Source organism: Eptatretus burgeri, chromosome 4, assembly GCF_056783735.1.
Source record: "Eptatretus burgeri isolate ZD-2024b chromosome 4, Ebu_testis_v1, whole genome shotgun sequence".
NCBI lineage: Eukaryota > Metazoa > Chordata > Myxini > Myxiniformes > Myxinidae > Eptatretus > Eptatretus burgeri.
Genome location: NC_140964.1, coordinates 17,969,836 through 17,989,196, shown reverse-complemented (window position 1 = coordinate 17,989,196; position 19,361 = coordinate 17,969,836). Strand labels below are relative to the sequence as shown.

At 42.3% G+C, this 19,361-nt stretch overlaps 1 protein-coding gene across 6 annotated transcripts in view; it reads left to right on the top strand.

Moving 5' to 3' along the window:
* Positions 1–19,361, top strand: part of LOC147027562 (MAGUK p55 subfamily member 2-like) — a 745,773-nt gene that overhangs the window by 439,136 nt on the left and 287,276 nt on the right. For 4 of the 6 annotated variants that reach the window (XM_085877071.1, XM_085877072.1, XM_085877070.1 and 1 more), the window contains one exon: positions 2,879–3,031. In XM_085877071.1, the coding sequence (XP_085733197.1) occupies positions 2,879–3,031 (153 nt within the window). Of the gene's footprint in view, positions 1–2,603; positions 2,789–2,878; positions 3,032–19,361 lie in introns of those variants that run through there. The other 2 variants (XM_085877075.1, XM_085877073.1) reach the window with 2 other exon arrangements.

The following is a 19,361-nucleotide window of genomic DNA, read 5'->3' as shown; positions in this document are numbered from 1 at the left end:
GTGGTCAAAAAAGGCGGGAAAATTTTCAAACTTTGGTCGATCACCTAACTTCACTAGTGGAATCGATAGGCAGATAGTGCTTCATTCCAGCAACTACTTTTGCAAAAGTGGGACACCCTAACACACACACACACACACACACACACACACACACACACACACACACACACACACACACACACACACACCAACTAGGTGATTACTTCGAGACCTGGCATGGCCCTGTTCCACCTCCTGAAACCCGCATATGGTAATAACAACCAAGAACACACACACACACACACACACACACACACACACACACACACACACACACACACACACACACACACACACACACACACACACACACCTTGCTATTATATTTAGATATATTTAACCCCAACTTCTCAACTTCTGTTTGTTTGTTTAAACTCTATTTATTGGTATTTTAACCCTTATTTATCCATCACTCTTGGCACCTTTCACCCCGATTCATCTTTCTCTTTGTTTGTCTGACCCCTATTTATCCATCTCTCTTGTGAGGTTTAACCCCTATTTATCCATCTCTCTTGTTAGGTTTAACCCCTATTTATCCATCTCTCTTGTGAGGTTTAACCCCTATTTATCCATCTCTCTTGTTAGGTTTAACCCCTATTTATCCATCTCTCTTGTTAGGTTTAACCCCTATTTATCCATCTCTCTTGTGAGGTTTAACCCCTATTTATCCATCTCTCTTGTGAGGTTTAACCCCTATTTATCCATCTCTCTTGTGAGGTTTAACCCCTATTTATGCATCTCTTTTGGCATGTTTAACCCCTATTTATCTCTCTATCTCTTTCTTTGTATTACCCTTATATATCTATCTGTCTTGTTGGCTTTATTCCATATTCATCCATCTCTCTTGGCATGTGTAACCGCTATTTATCCATCCACCATGTTATGTTAAAGTCTTACTTATTCAAACACCGTTTCACGTTTTTACATGTCGTTTTTGATCCACTCGAATGTTTGTAAAAACATTGGTGAACAGTAGTGGTGTGTGTACATTTCAAGATTATTACCATCATCATGCTTTGCTCTGATTGCTGGTGTAGTTTTTCAGATCCAAGGCTCAGTGCAATCCTCGCTGGATAGAAAGCTGGTTTCATTCATGACAAATACATCACAGAAAAGGAAATTGGTACTGATGAGTAATAGTGTGGGCAGGAATGCTGGAGAAAATAAATAAACAATTAATCGGTCATATCGAATCCTCAAAATCTAACCTGGAACTTCTAAAATACAAGACATGAGCAGTCATGATATGGATGGTCAAGACATTTTTTGTCTTGTCATTTTTTGTCAGTCAAGACATTTTTTCAAATGTCAGTCAAAAATGTCAGTCAAGACATTTTTTGACTATTTTAATTAAATTGTGAGTGTGACCAAACTTCACCAAATTGTGAGCAAGACATATAATATTTTGCCTTCACTCTGGCAACAGCTTGGATATAAGGATAAAACTGAGTTAGGTAGTTGGGCTGTCTGTAACAGGATATCGCTTCATAAAATTCACGTTTTGTTCCATTCATGAACACATCTCAGCTTTTCCGTAATGAGAACCAAACAACCTCATTTCCCCTCTTGTCTCGAACTTGCTTTTTTCATTGGCACACTCTTTAATCATACTCTTTGTCAAGTCACACTGCACTCAATTTTCCAAGGACATTCATATTTACGGTCATTTTAATGAACCTCAAAGGATGGATGATTAGGTGGAAAATGTGCCCAGTTTCCCTTTGCTTAATTTACATCTCTTCAAGGTCCATATTTTTACATGCAATAGATAGATCATTCAGCTTTAATAAGCAGTCTTCATTAGTGAGTGCGCATTGAACTGGGACTAAATTACGAATCTGACCCGCTGGTTGCATCACTACAGAGGTATAGCTGTACTGCCGATGCAGTGCCCCTACTCTTTCGGGCAGGAATTTGGATGTTGGCCATGGCGCTGACATGAAGTAGCCTAACTATTCATCAAAAGACACCATGTGGTCTTTAATGTCACCAGCTAATGCCAGCAGAGAGGATGCTCAGCTGAACTGAAATGTTCCACACGAGGGATGGGGCCCTCGTCCATGCAACGCTCTGCCTTGAAGCACCCGTCTGACAGCTAATCATGAAGTTGAGCATGAAATCCAGAATGGACAGCTCAAAGCCAAGTGTGCTACCTCTGAAACTTCCAACAAACAATCGGTACTGGAACACATGTATTGAGAGATACTTTGGAGGAAGCAAACTTGTTTTGTCGTTGCTGTTTGATTTTATAACACCAATATGTAAATTAGCAGAAAATTGCTACTTCATCTGTGTTATGTTCCACGAGGTAACAATACTCATTCAAATGTGTGATAAAAGGAGGCAGGCATTTTTACACACGGCTGCTTTGTTCAAAGTACGGTTGATGCTTTGGAACGTTTCTTTATTTATCATATTAGAGCCGTTTTTACATGCATTGCAACGTTCAAACTGTTTGAAACATCACCCCGATTCCACTGCCAATAACAATGTGCCCCACCTCATTGGGTACACGGAGGGGGAGAGGCGAGAGGCTGGAATGTAGCACGTTAGGTGGGAGTGTATTCCGTGAGAGTGGACATCGCATGCTGGGCAATGTGCGAATGAGTTTGCTGTTTTAAGAGAGGGACATGTGCGGTGAAAGGTGGAAGGATATGCTTGATTTCTGAAGATGAGTAAGCTCTGTGAAAGGTCCGGGAGAGATCACCGTGAGATTGAGAAAAGCAGAATTAAGGTGCAAAGCTGTTTGGTGAGAGACTGATTGACTGTTAGTTTTCATGCTCTCCATTGGCAGGTGTAGTTACTGGTTCGTAATTGTAAGGTGTGCTGAACTCTCCAGGCTCAAGCACGTCTTGAGGAACCAAAGCTAGAAGCTGTGAGGGAGAGAAATGTGGAACTGGTGCATGAAATCGTTGAAGACTTCGCAGCGATATCACAGCAAGATGGACGTGCTGCTGAGCTCTTAAACATCCTTCAAGAACCCCACTTCCAGGTGAAGAGCTGTGTCTTTGTGTGTTGTTTTTTTTTATATCCAGGATAGTGTGGAGTTAGCACACATGTCTTTCCACTGTTTAACCTGGTATTTATTTTGTATCTGATTATAAACTGTCTGATTGGTGCTTTGCAGTCAGGGCATTCCATCATAAGGTGCGCTGTCTCTCAAATCGGTGTTATCCATCCCTTTTGGTAGATCACACCTGTTTATCCATCCACCATGTTATGTTAAACTCTGACTTATCCAAACACCGTTTCACGTTTTTACATGTAGTTGTGCTCTCTTATTAGTTGGGAGATGTTAAAGATCCTATTTTGGGGAAAAATTTGCTGATGCTTTCTGATGGTTCTGTGATTTTTTTCCTGGTGTATCGACTTCGATGTCCATCAGCACACAAAATTCCCGTGCTTCCAATTTGTCTCAGGCCACTCACCTGCATATTTTTATTTATTTATTTTTTCATTTATTTATATTTTCATTTTGGATATTGTCCGATGATTCTGTGATTTATTCCGGTGTACTGGCTTCATTGTCCATCGGCATGCAAAATTTCAGCTTTCTGCATCACCCGGAAGGCACCGATCTTTCATACCAGTCAGTCAGTCAGACAGTATATTCCTGGTATTGGCATAATGGTTAGGGTGGTGGGCTTGGGATACAAGGATCCTGACTTCAGATCCCACTCACTGTTGAATTAATACCAGGTGGGGTTGACTCTGCCTGTCATCCTTCCGAGGTCGGCAAAATGAATGCCAGCTTGCTGGTATCCTGTGTCGGAGTGGTGACCCATCCAGGATTGTACCCAATAGCAAAGGAGAGTGCTCAAGCAGCACCAACCTTCTGCACAGAGTATGGTCCCAATGGATGGATGGATGGTCAGTCAGTAGTTAGAAAGAGCTTTACATAATATACGAGAATATAAGACCCATCACTTTGCTGATGGAAATACCAATCTTTGCTGTGATGGCAAATCAATAGGGCAAGAAGAAAAAGGATTCCGAGTGCAGGAATAACCAGCGTCACAAGTTGTCGTTTGCAGTTTAGCCACGTGTACGTACCCATGCACCCATTAAAAAAAAATGCATCACAAACCTTCCCGAGAGTTCCCTGAATCCACCGTAGTTCGATTTATTGAAATCCGTTAATCCGTTCTTGTTATAACATGACAAACAAACAGACACGCCAAATCTCTATCCACATATTGTTCTATTTCATGCACGAAATCCATTCATCAATCAACACTGTCCAGTATGATGATTACACATTACACAAAAAGGAGGTAATTCCCCTCTGCACAAATGATGAAGCACGAAGGCCAACAACAATAAATTATTTCAGGAGCATGTTGTCAATGAAAATGACATGGTTTCTAAAGCTATTCACTGACTTCCTTGAAAAGACATTACCTGATGATTCACAAAAGTTTGGGAAGTGCTATGTCAAGCTTTGTAAGGCCCAACAGCATCCGAAAGGCATTGTTACAGCAGACCGTGATTTTATGCAAGGAAGTTGAACAATACAGCTTGTTACAGTCGGATTTAAACAAACAATGCTAAATTTCATCAGAACAGATGAAAAACCGACAAGGCAGCATATTTGCTCGCACACAGAGGGAGCGATATTGTCGCTTAATGTCGTGATCATCACGCATGTCAATACTGATTATGTGACCGAGGAATGTATACCTGTCAACATACTTCAATATGGCACCAGACAAGTAAAAATCAGGTAAGTGGTCAAACCTATCCTGTCGAGTCTGAAACACCATGCATACTGATTTAATGGTATTAAACACAATATCGAGTTCAGCAGCTTTCTGTTCACAAATCTACAATAATATCTGTAAGGCAGAGCCAGTCGACTCATATCCTCAGCATACTCTATGTTATTGAGAGAGATCCCTGACACTTTACAACCAATCATTGCACTATTCAAACATTCTAACAGATCATAAGTGTGCACGTTAAACAGAAAGGATAAAGGTGTACAGTGAACACATTAAACGTGTGTGTGTGTGTGTGTGTGTGTGTGTGTGTGTGTGTATATATATATATATATATATATATATATATATATATATATATATATATATATATATATATATTTGTTTGTTTTTTGCGGTTCTGCGAAACCACTCTCTCAAGGCAATGGCACACAACATATAGTGGTCCCGAGACAGTCATTTCATTGGTATTCGTTTTAGGTAGCCCTTCCCTATTATGTCGTGGGCTTATGGAAATGTTTAATACAGGATAAACATTCAAAGAGAGATGGATAAATATAGGATAACCATGCAAAGAGGGATGGTTAAATATATGATAAACATAAAAAAGAGATGGATAAATATCGGATAAGCATTCCAAGAGAGATGGTTAAATATAGGATAAACATTCAAAGAGAGATGGATAAATACATGACAAACAAACCAAGAGAGATGGATAAATACAGGATAAACATCCCAAAATGGATGGATAAATACAGGATGAACATACAAAGAGAGATGTTTAAATATCGGAAAAACATACCAAGATAGATCGATAAATACAGGATAATGACACCAAGAGAGATGATCAAAGGGTGGAGGAGCTCCTTATGAGCCAACGGCCATCCATATCTCGTGCCCAACTGTGTCTGCGGATGTCCTCCTGCAGTTGGGTTACTTTTTATTAGGAGGTTGGTGGCAGGATTTGCACTCGGGCCACCGTAAAACCCTTCATTCTGCAAAACACAAAAACGCAAATAAATCTGAAAACCCACTCCGTGGGAGGACCTCCTGTGCAGCTTCCCTTCGCAGGGCAGCTCACCGGATGGCGGGATTGGGGCAAAGCCTTCGGGACCCCCAATCTTTGATGATAGGAGGGAAACCACGGGGTAACATTCCCGGGTCAGATTGCGGGAGAGTGTGTCGGAGTGGTGCTGAGGTGTCGTCCACCAGACGTCAGTCTCCTTGGGTTAACCTGAGGCGGTCCCTTCGGGTGGGTGCCTGGAATGTCCTATCCCGAAGAGAGGATGATCACCTGTCTCTGTTATCATTTTAGCTGAAGCATTTGGACATCGGAATTGCAGCACTCTCTGAGGTTCGGAGACCGGATTGCGGCGAGATAATGGTGGGTGGTTACACTTACTATTGGTCTGGTCGCTCTGATGGTTCCAATAATCAAGGAGTTGCTGTAGCTGTGTCCAATAAGCTGACCCCAATGATAATTGAGGTAACATCAGTCAACGAGCGTATTATGAGATAAAGGATTTGTCACTCCTTTGGTGTCATTTCCCTGGTCTCTGTCTATGCTCCGACTGAGGTGAGTGATCTCCCTGTGAAGGACACATTCGACGCCACGCTCAAGTCTGTGGTTGGTCAGTGCCCCAGACGAGATACACTTCTAGTCCTGGGGGATTTCAATGCAAATACTGGAACTGATAGGGATGGTTATGAGACATGTGTTGATCCCCATGGGTCAGGAACTATGAACCAGAGCAGCACTAAGTTCCTTGACTTTGCAAGAAGTCATGGACTTAGGGTTGCGGGTTCATGGTTTCAGTGCCCACAAGCTCATCGCTGGACTTGGTATTCCAACGCTGGCGGTGTGGCAAAGGAGATTGACCATGTCCCCGTTGACGGTCGTTGGAGGATGATCCAGAACTGCAGGGTCTACCGGAGTGCTCAGTTCCTCAATACTGACCACCGGCTTGTTGTTGCAACTCTAAAGCTGCACCTTAAATCCTGGAGAATGGTACCATCCCAGCTTAGGCTGGATGTTGGCAAGCTCAAGGATCAGAGGGTAGCTGAGGAGTTTGCGAACAGGCTGAGTGGACATTTGGGGGGTCTGGGTTACTTGGGGGGTCCCAAAGAGTTGTGGAGTGCCTTCAAGACCACTGTCCTTGATGTTTCCGGTGGATGTCTTGGAACTCACCGCAGGGCAAAGAAGAATTTTGTCTCTCAAGGGACACTGGATACCATTGACCAGAGTCGCAGGGCCAGGCTGAATGGCAGAGCTGAGCTGTTCAGGAAGCTAAGGCGTAAAACTGTACATGCACTAAGGGTGGACAAGGAGGCATATTTGCGAGGAATCAGTGAGGGGGTTGAGCATCACCTGTGGACAGGTGATTCTCGTCCCGCTTACAGGGGAATTCGCGTATTGCGTTCATCCAACCCCATCCCTCGGAGCACTGCAGTTAGAGCAGAGAGTGGAAGGCTCTTGACAGAGGAGTCTGAAGTGAAGGCCCACTGGGCCGGTTACTTTGAGCGGTTGTACCAGGCTGATCCACCAGCTGTCGAGTTGGAAGTCAAGGTTGTTACAATCCCTGTTGCTGACCCAATCAACTGTGGTCCACCTTCGCTTGTGGAAACACGGGCTGCGGTGAACCGGTTGAAACGGGGTAAAGCTCCAGGGATCTGTGGCAGCCATGCTGAACTTCTCAAGGCTGGTGGAAATGCTGCACTCGTGTCATTGCATGCAGTTTTGTGCTCTGCCTGGAACACAGGCATCATCCCAACTGATTGGAAGAGGGGCCTTGTTGTCCCTCTCTGGAAAGGGAAGGGTGTTCGCCAAGACTGCAACAACTACCGAGGGGTGACGCTGCTCTTAATGCCTGGCAAGGTCTTTGCTCGGATAATTTTTGATAGGGTTCGCCACCATCTGTTTGAGCACCAGCGTCCAGAGCAGTCAGGCTTTCCACCAAAGAGGTCAACGATTGACCGTATCCTTGCTCTTCGGGTCCTCACCGAACGCAGACGAGAGTTTCGGTAGTGGCTGCTTGCAGCCTATGTTGATCTCTGTAAAGCGTTCGATTCAGAGAATCGGGATGCCCTCTGGAGGATTCTTGGTCTTCGTGTGGTGCCACCAAAACTGATTGATCTGATGTCTGAACTCTACCCTGGTACTGAGAGTGCTGTGAAGTGTGGTGGTACCATCTCTGACTTATTTCCAGTTGTTACTGGAGTTCTTCAGGGGTATGTACTGGCCCCCACACTTTTCAGCACTTTTATGGACTGGATTCTCGGGAGGATGTCGGAGAGATCAAGCTGCGGTGCATCGTTTGGGAATGTCAAAATCTCGGACCTTGATTTCGCAGATTATGCAGTCATCTTTGCGGAGACTTTAGGTATCCTTTTGGGGGCCCTCAAGGTGCTGAATGAGGAGTCGGAGCCGCGGGGATTACGGGTTTCTTGGGTCAAAACTAAGATCCAGGCTTTCGGTGACATCTTGGATGCTGTTGTCCTGTCTGTGTCTGTTTGTGGTGAGGATGTTGAGGTCATGGAGAGATTCACTTCCCTTCGCAGTGATATTCATGTCTCTGCTGGCTATGAGTCAGAGGTCAATAGATTTCTGGGTCGGGCCTGGGAAGTCCTGGATTCACTGGATCATAGGGTGTGGCGCTGCCGGTATCTGTGCAGGAGGACGAAAGTTCAAGTCTTCAGGTCCTTGGTGCTTCCATTCTTGCTCTCTGGACGCGAGACTTGGACTCTGACCAAGTATCTGAGACAGAGACTTAATTCCTTTGCTGGCAGGACTCTTCGGTGAATTATTGGCTCACGCTGGTCGGATTTTATATCCTACGAGCGGTTGCTGAGAGAGACTCGGATGAGATTTGTTTCCTGCATAGTCTGTGAGCGTCAGCTGCGGCTGTATGGACATGTTGCTCATTTTCCTGACGCTAATCCTGTTCACCAGATTCTCTCAGCGAGGGAGTCTCGTGAGTGGAGGAGGCTATTGGGCCGACCACATGCCTCGTGGTTGTAGCAGGTTGACCGGCATCTCAAGGAGATTGGGATGGGCCTGACATCTGCTTGGGGGATGTCCAGACGGAGGCCCCTGGAGTACTGGTGGAAAGTGGATGCAGTGACGTGCTGTTATGGCACATACTCCCATACCTGACCTGACCTGACCTGAGAGATGGTGAAATATAGGATAAACATACCAAGAGAGATCGTTAAATATAGGATAAAGATTCAAAGAGAGATGGATAAATACGGGATAAACATACCTCGAGAGATGAATAAATACAGGGTAAACATACCAAGAGGGATGGATAAATACAGGATGAACATACAAAGAGAGATGTTTAAATATAGGATAAACATACCAAGAGGAGAGGAGGGGATTGGGGCCATACTCTGTGCAGAGCGTTGGTGCTGCTTTTGCAGTTTCGTTGGCTCATAACAAGAGAGATGGTGAAATATCGGATGAACATACCAAGAGATATTGTGAAATATAGGATAAACATTCCAAGATAGATGGTTAACTATTGGAGAAACATCCCAAGAGAGATGGTGAAATATAGGATAAACATTCCAAGAGATGGTTAAATACAGGCAGAATAAACACACCAAGAGAGATGGTAAATATAAGAATAAACATACCAAGAGAGATGGTTAAATATAGGATGAACATGCCAAGAGATATGGTGAAATATAGGATAAACATTCCAAGATAGATTTGTTAGGGTTAGGATAAACATCCCAAGAGGGATGGTTAAATATAGGATAAACATACCAAGAGAGATGGTTAAATACAGGCAGAATAAACATACCAAGAGATGGCTAAATACAGGCAGAATAAACATACCAAGAGAGATGGTTAAATATAAGAATAAACACACCAAGAGAGATGGTTATATATGCAGTGTCTATAGAAAGTCTAATCCCCTTTCAAAATTTTCACCTTTTGTTGTCTTAGCCTGGAATTACATTTCAATGTCAGATTTTTTTCCACCTTTATTTGCACATCATAACTGACAACTTCCAATTGAAAAACAAATTCTCCAAATTTCAGAAAATTAATTAAAAAATACTAGACGAGAATATCTTGGATAAGTGTCCACCCTCCTTATAATCGCAATTGTAAATTAGCTCAGGTATAACCAATCACCTTCAAAATGACACACCAAGTTAATTGGCCTCCACCTGTGTTAAATTGTAGTAATTCTGATTATTTCAGAATAAAATTAGCTGTTCCTGTCGGTTTCCTTTGCTGGGTAGTGCATTTCACAGCAAAGACTCAACCATGAGTCCCAAGGAGCTTTCAATAGACCTCCGGGATAAAGTTGTGAAATGCACGGATCAGGGGATGTGAATAAAAAATATTTCAAAGGCTTTGAATATCCCTTGGAGTACAGTCAACACAATCATTAGGAAGCGTAAGGCATATGGTACCACAAAGACCCTGCCGAGATCAGGCCGTGCCTCCAAACTGGATGATCAAGCAAGGAGGAGACTTACCAGAGAGGTCGCCAAGAGGCCAACTGCAACTTTGAAAGATGTACAAGCCTTTATGGCAAAGACTGGTTACTGTGTGCATGTGACAACAATATCCCAAGCACTCCACAAGTCTGGCATGTATGGTAGGGTGGCAAGAAGGAAGCCATGACTCAGAAAAGCTCACCTTCAGTCCCGTTTGAGGTATGCAAAAAAAAACAAAAAAACAGCGGAGATTCTGAAGCCTTGTGGCAAAAAGTTTTATGGTCTGATGAAACCAAGATGGAACTTTTTGGTTGAAGCACAAAACGTCACATTTCGTACAAACCCAACACAGCACATCACCCAAATAACACCATCCCTACTGCGAAGCATGGTGATGGCAGCATCATGTTACGGGGATGTTTCTCATCAGCAGGGACTGGGGCACTTGTCAAGATAGAAGGGAAAATGGATGGTGCAAAATACAGACCTGCTGCCCTCTACAAAAAAGGTGAAATTGGGATAGAAGTTCACCTTTCAGCATGACAAAGACCCAAAGCACACAGCCAAAGCTACATTGGAGTGGCAAAGGAACAAAAAGATAAATGTCCTTGAGTGGCTCAGTCAGAGCCCCGACCAAAATCCAATCGAAAATCTGTGGCATGACTTGAAGATTGCTGTCCATCAACGCTCCCCATGCAACTTGACTGAGCTTGAACAGTTTTGTACAGACGAATGGTAAAATATTGCCCAATCAAAGTGCACAAAGTTGGTAAAAACCTATCTTCACAGACTCACACCTGTCATTGCTGTCAAAGGTGCTTCCACCAAGTATTAACTCAGGAGTGTGGACACTTATCCAACCAAGATATTCTAGTTTCGTATTGTAATTGATTTTCTGATATTTGGAGAATTTATTTTTCATTTGGAAGTTGTGGGTTACGATGTGTAAATAAAGGTGGAAAAAGTCTGATTTAATGCAAGTTAAATGGCGAATTGGCAACAAAAGGCAAAAATTTTGAAAGGGTGTGTGGACTTTCTCTCGGCACTGTATTTATTCTTTTTTGTGTCGAAACTTTTAATCTGCTTTTCTAAATTGGAGAGTTTTCTTCCTCTTTGTCTTCATGCTGTGCTGTTTCGTAGCATTGTTAATGAATGACCACAATCACCCTTATGTTATGTTGGACATGTATTTATGACTGCTGCCAAATCAAGAGAACGTTTTATTCAGTGGTCAGCCATGAATACAATGTGATCATTCACATCCATCATACACCATTTTTAATTCTACAAATGTCCCAAGTTTTATGGGAAGGCTGTGATGAAAATAGCACCCTGTTCTGTTGATTCATTGCTTTGCCAAGAATTTGTGCTAGTTTTGAATTGCACTCACACAGAACACCTGGCTTTTCCTCTGCAATGCTCATTCCTGCTGTCCCTTCAACTGAAGACATTACCCATTTTCCCCTCTTTTATCACATAATCTCCATTCATCACTGTCACAGGCTATTCTGCCATTCCACCTGTCAACACGAGAGCCCTCCTCCATTTCCCACCACTGTTATTTCTCCTCCCTAATATGAAGGAGAGATGTGCTTCTTTGTATCGGTAATATCGTTTATGAATTGTAAAATATTTGTTGTGGGCAATTATTCAGAAACTACTGACATTATTATTTTTCTTGAATGATTATTTTAATGGGAAGAACCATAATGTATTCTTGAATACACACTCTTGTTGGCTGAGAGCTTATCTTTAACATAAAATGAATATAATAGAAAACCGCATTGCACTTCCACATCGTACTGATTCTGAGTCATGCTGTTTCTGCTGGTATGGTCGGGGTTGACTGAATTATCTTCACTTTGGTGAAACAGCCTTTTGTGAAGTCCAGGAGACTTGTCGCAATCGCTCTGAAAATAGTTAAATCTTTAAAAAAAAAACTGAAAAAACATGTTTTTTCATGTCCTGAGCAATTTTCTAAAATGTCATAAACCAACCTGTAATCTGTGTTTTGCTCGTCATTACTCACTTGTTACCCATACGCCAGTGAAGAACGACAACATAGTATAGCTTTTGGTGTGTGTGTGTGTGTGTGTGTGTGTGTGTGTGTGTGTGTGTGTGTGTGTGTGTGTGTGTGTGTGTGTGTGTGTGTGTGTATATATTTATATGTATACATGTGCGTGTATATAGAATATATATATATATATATATATATATATATTTTTTTTTTTTTTTTAATATATATATATATATCTATATTTTGTTTTTCGAGATTCGAGGAAATGTTGCAAATATATGCAGTGATGTAGGTGATCCATTGTCATCACCACTCAGCCAGGTTGTACCTGAAGGGAATTATTTTTGTGGTTTTATTAAGCAGGTATTCATGCATGACAGATGACAGTGGTGCATTTGTTTAAACCTTGAAACACATGTGCTTACTCAATTTATACCAACATTTCATGTTTGCCTTTAAATGGCATGTTAATTATATTTGTTTATATTAAAGCTGCAAAGTGCACTGATGGCGAGCAGGATAACCTAGAGGTATGCACACTCACCGATGAGCTGTTTCGCCTGTGTTTGAATCTCAACCCAGATATAAACTGTCATCCTGGTGTTTTGCATGCAGGGTGAGGCATCAATGTGTGTTCCATCCCTCAGATGGATATTAAGCCATCTGATAGCATTAGTTCGTCAACATTGAAGATCCCACGGTGTCCTGAGTGAAGCGTAGGTGAGCTATCGCCAGCCCTTTCAATAAATTCAAAAATTCTGCCCACTCTGTTGAGTATCCTCCGTTAGATCTTCTTGATGACATTGATTCTGAAACAGAACTGTCCAAAACTGGTGTTGAAAATATAAAACTGCAAATCTGTGTGGCCATTTCACACTGCCTACTTTGACTTGAAGTCCATCATAATGATGACCTGTTGGGATCTCCCCCTTAAAATCAACAAATTGAGCCATGATCTGCTGCACACAGAAAGACATTGTTTGTATTTTTTGGAATCCAGTGTTTAGGCTCGTCGTGGATGTACTGTTTGAAAACCTGTTGTGACATTGTGCTGTTTCTGTCATTTTATCTGCACCTTCAACAATGCTTGCATCTTTGTCTCCTGCTTTTTTCTCCTTTTTTCCACTTCCTTCATCTTGATTGTTTACAAATTTTATTTTTCTATATTTACTTTTATTACTGGTTTTGCTTCTTTATATTCTTCCCAATAAAAGCTTGTTTTATTTTTTAAAACCCTTGTATATAGTTGCCCTGCGCATGAAAAGCGAAAAACGGGGTTGATCAATTGGTTCATGTCCGCCTGTGTGTCTGTCTGCCTGTCTTATCAGTTCTTTTTGATCGAGGAACAACGTATTTAAATTGAATGTTATATTTTGAGCACGACCATCTGGAAACTACCGTCACTACCATCAGTATGTCTTTCTGAAAGGACCGTCTGGAATCATCCCCCCCCCCCTGCCTCCCTCATCTCCCTTCTCAACAATCCTCTTGAAGAAGACTTTTCATTCAAGCTTTTAGGCCTCACTCTCTGCCATGATCATTCCTGGGAAAGCTCCATCTCCAAGCTGGCATCCAAAGCCAGTCACTGACGAGGCTTCCTTCATCATGTAAAGTCTTTCCTTGGCACACCTGAACTCCTGACCACAGACAAAGATTTCATCCACAGCCTGATGGAGTACTGCTCTCTCCTCTGGGATGGTGTTCCTGCCTCTCACCTTTCTCAGCTTCACGCTGTGGAAACGAAGGCATTTAGGATCATTGGTATCTCCTGCAATGAAGCTGAGTCTTTGGGTCTCTCGCTCTCTCACTGCAGCTGTTCACCCATCTCTGATCTTCCCCCATCCAAAACCATGATCTTTTCTACCCCTGTTAATCCACCCCATACCCACCTCCTTCAAATTCCCTGCTTTCCTTCCTGAAAGTCCCTGTAGTACCAGCTCATCTGTTTTACTCTGTTTTCCCTGCTTCATTCCTCTCCCTTCCACAAATCTCCTCTTGTCTCTGCTCCTTATTGTTTTTGTGCTTATCTCTTCTGCCCCTCTTGTGTCCTGCTCCCTTTGTTATACATTCCGTGTGTTAGCTCTTATACGAACCTTGACAATGTGTACCAAAAAAAAAAAACCCGAACATGAATAAGAAGACCAGTCTGTTGTGTTAACGTACCTTGAATTTGTCCCGACGCATATGCGCAGAGAGGACTGAGATAGTATCTTTACTCTGTCTGCCTGCCTGACGATCAAAAAATTTGAAAATCATTCCAAACAGGAAATATACTGTTCATAAGAATGTCACAAAGGACACATACGACAGGCACGAATAACGAATGTAATGTGCCAAATAAGGTGATGAAATAGACACTGCAGAAACGGCGGTTAAACCCATAATTTATTTATTTTTGGATTTTTACAATCTTAATTTTATTTTAATTTAATTACATACTTGAAGATTGTAGTGGACAATTTGCCCTCATAATAGTTCCAAAAATCTCCAGTTTTGCAGTGCTACGATTTAAATAATGGTTCAATGGGGTTGTGCATTCAGGTGGTATTTGGGACTGCTTCTGGACTGCTTCAACAGCACTAAACTTTTGAATTTTTTTTTTCTTGATCGTTAAAATCATATATATATATATATATATATATATATATATATATATATATATATATATATATCACACTGTTCTCACATATATAAACTCTCACACACTGTTCAATCCCATTCTTCCCTCCAGGCCTTCAAAACAGCAGTTCACCACCACCTCTTATCATCCCCCATCCAAATCCTCAATCTTTTCTACCCCCGTTAATCCACCCCAAACCCACCTCCTTCAAATTCCCTGCTTTCCTTCCTGAAAGTCCCTGTAATGTCCATCTTGAATATCCCGTGTTCCCTGCCCCATCCCTCTCCCTTCCACAGATCTCCTAATGTCTCTGTTCCACACTGTTTTGTCCTACCCTCTCCCACCCCTCTTGTCTCATGCCTCCCTCCCCTCCCACCCCTCCTGTCTCATGCCTCCCTCCCCTCCCACCCCTCTTGTCTCATGCTTTCCTCCCCTCCCACTTGCTGTGCGTTGTGTGTTGGCTCTCATACGAACCTCGACAATGTATCCAAAAAACAAAAACACTGTGTGGGGGTATTGTGTTCTTTCAACTCTAGTTTTATTCAGTTTTGAAGACTTTGTTTTCACAACTTCATTTTAACAATTGTTGTCCTGCTGATAAAAGCTTAAGGGATCTATTTCCGAGACTGTTGCTGTTATTATAGAAACCATGTTACAACTGCACACTCACCTCTTGAACACGGTGTTTTACAGTGATTCTCTGTGGAGGTCCCTCTTTTCTCTTACACATAGAGTGGTTGTCCACTGTTGCATCATTTCTATGTGTAAATGTACTATGAAACTAGGACCCTCTTTCCCCAGCTAACCCCCAGGAGTAATCAATTTAATTTCATATCCGGGGTTACAGCACATGTTGTCATACTTATTTTTAATATTACTATATTGAGGTATACGGGATTGTGCCAGTCAATAGAATAGCTCGATTAACACCCCTTTTGAATGACAGTGCACTCCATATTGCAACACCCTGCCCGAAAAGCTCGACAATGACAGTTTGTAGTTTGGTGCTATTCGACTGTAAATCAAACCCACACGAGATGGCTTCAGGCACAAGCATTCCACCTGGATGTGATGAAAACTTTTCTTCAATCAGGAGCCAGGAATACTATTGTAAACCATTTCTCTCTGTTCTTGATTGAAAAAAAAGTCACGCCCAATCAAACCAATCATTCGGTGGAAATGAGACGTGTGTGGGGAATTTATCTCCATCACTGAGGAGCTTTATGCTTTAAGATGTAACGAGTGTGTGGCTTCACTAACATATCCCTTTCATCTATTAGAAATGCATCTGTCCTTCTCGTGTTTGGCCAAAGCATAATATGCTGTGAAACATTTCAAAACTAGTGTAAAAGCCTTTCAAAAATGACGGGTTGGAGTTATTTTATTAAACTGGAGGATATTATGATCCTTAGCATGAAGCATTATGTTTAAAACATTACACATACAAATGTCATCCTAATTTCTTGCTCTTCTGGGACGTTCCATTTTGACGCTACAGCCTCGTGCATGTGCCAAAGTCTGAAGCCATGGCCTTGCATCTTTCTTTTCTAATCTACCTTCTTTATGTGCTTATTGTGTGCTTATATCTTCTTTATTTGTTAGATGTCCTACGGATGTATATGAACACTCGTTTTACTCTCTGCGCATTGCACATCATGTGCAGCGAATTTCACCTCACTGTGCCTTGTATTTATTTATTTATTTTTTTATTTTTTTTTAACGTTTCTGTACACTGCCCTTGAGGCTCAGTTTGAAAGTCACTATCCACAATTCCAATAGAAGAGACGTAATTACTCTTTTATCGAAAATGTTTTTCAAGTTTTTTTTTGAATCTTCAAAAATATACCGCAGTGAACACACAGTCGTGTTAAATGATTGGCCTTTAAAACCATATCTAAATTTCCCTTATGAAGGGGGACAGCCAAATACACAAATACGCACTGTTTTATATTATCAGATAGTCTTTTACAACCACACATGTAAATTGGACAGCCAGCTTAACTTGACATCCAAAGTACAGCAATATTTGTGGCAACCATCATAATATCACCAATACAACACTGAAATTGGATTTGTCTTTGCAGGCAGTTTGATTCAGAACAACCTGGCTCGAAGGTGAAAGTATGACACCAATTAAGCTGTTTTGCAGCTGTTATGCAGTTGATTATGTAAGATGCTGCTAAATGGCTGTATTCACAAAGCAGTAAAGCTGAAAAGCCCAAATCATTCATTATTTTTCAAACTTCCAAGATGTAGACCATCACGCATACTATTTGTATATGATTTAGAAAATGTGTCAAAATCTGAGTGTGCATATGACAAAAAAAATCCAAATAATTTGTATTATTTTCAGTCAAAAGTACATGGGCCACTCAAACAGTTGTACAAATGAGATACTCACAAAAGGCGAACACGTGCCACAAAATTCGATGCAATGAGCATGTACAGAAAATAAATACATATATCTGTACGTTTCCTTCCAGATTCTCAATAATTATATCACGACAAATATGCAAAACGTTGCCATGTCTTAGCCCATTGGAGAACATTTTGACCACTCTTCTTTGGGCAGCATTAAAAACCAAACTACAATTTTTGTGAATCTATATAATAATATGCTTGCCCGTCTGTCCATCCATCCGTCCATCGGTGTGTAACGCTCTTTTCCATCCACTGATTGGACAGCTGGCTTGACTCCACCCAAAACTGTAACCTGAAAAAAAAAAAATGATACGGCTGCCATGTTGGTGCTATGCGATGCCAAAGACATCTTCGGAGCTGTTATTTTCACAGTCGACATGCCCTCCCTATAAGTTTTCCCTTCAGTGTAAAACGATCAAAGCAACTGTTAAGAGGATCATCATATATTGAAAGGTTGAAGCCGATATGCGCCACAGGCCTTGTGAAGGCCTCAGTAGGTATAGGCCTCGACGTGAGTCCTTAGGCTTCAGGTCTCTGGTGTTCACCGACGGGCCAGTGCAATTTGAATCTATCCGAGCTATAAAAGCATGATGTATTATATTTGCACACTGGCATTGAGTATGTTTTTACCTGTGTTTACCTTCAAACCTGGGTTATTTTTTAATTTTGGGAGAGATTGAGGCAGTGGTCTGTTGCCTCATACACTGCCCAAATAACTATGTGACATTCTCTTGAGCACCAGCTTTTACCACGGAGATTCAACGGGTCCTTGCTATTGAATCTGACTATTTTCTCTTAAATGACTCAACCAGGGACCATAAAACCCTTTTCATTATCAAGGTCTTTGTCCGAGGAGTTCCGAGAATCTTGTGAGATTGTGAAAGAAAGCATCCGTTATTTACTTTTAACGATGTGTGTACATATGCACTGGGAAGAAGATAATTGGTTTGGTGTCATTTATTAGCACAATTAGGCTGCTCATGGTCACTTGAGAGTTGCAATTCCACGGGGTTTTGGCATATCTCATGGATGTTGAGAGTTGGACAGGTGAAGGGCCGTGATATGTCGGAGCCATAGTGTTGGTGTTTCGATTGTGGTTTCTGTGAAGTCAATGATCGGATGATAGATGGGGGAGGGGGTGGGGAGGAAGAGTTGATAGGGGAGGGGAAAGAGTAAAAGATTCTGATATTTCAATGAGGTAATGAAATCTTCTGTCATACAAAGTCTTTCCTTGGACACCTGACCTCCTATCCACATACAAGGTCTTCATCCGTAGCTTGATGGAGTACTGCTCTCCCCTCTGGGCTGGCTCCCCTGCCTCACACATTGCTCACAAGATGCCATGGAAACCAAGGCCTTCAAGATTATTGGAACCTCTCATGCTGAAGCTGAATTTCTGGGTTTATCACTTCGCCATTGCAAACAGGATGGTGGTCTCTATGTCTTCCACCACATACCTTCTGGTCTTGCACCCTTTGCTCTTTCTGTGCTTTGTCCTTCCCCCAAGTTTCTGCAGGACTTATACGGTTCATCATCAACCCCCTTTTGGTGAAATTACCTAAATCCAGGATTACTGCTCATCTCTACTCATTTGATCATCATTTTTCCCACTTGTGGAAGCAACTTCACATCCTCCCCCCCCCCCCATGTCTTCAAGACAGCACCACCATCTCAGATTGTCCCCAATCCTAAACCATGATATTGTTGCGAATTCGCGCCCGCCGGCGTGCGGACGGCCACGTAACTCGAATCACGGCACGTCGCCCACTGGACGGACAATTCTGTCGTGACCCTCTCGGAACAACGCCGGGAGATAGTCACGGGTGGGGGTTTAACCCCACCACGACGGTGCCAATTGCCCACCCGCGCAGGATAGGGTCGCTCGCCAAATTTGATCGACCGAAGTACCTGCGCGGATGGTCGACCGGGCGATCGTACCATGCCACAGGCCGACTCTGGACACGAACTGCTGAAGCGGTCCGTTCCGTGCTACAGTGATAACCGAGCGGTGTTATCGTCGGCCTTGACGGTTCCGATTAATTACCGGGATGTTGCACCCACTACAAACCCCTTTCCGTGATGCAAGATG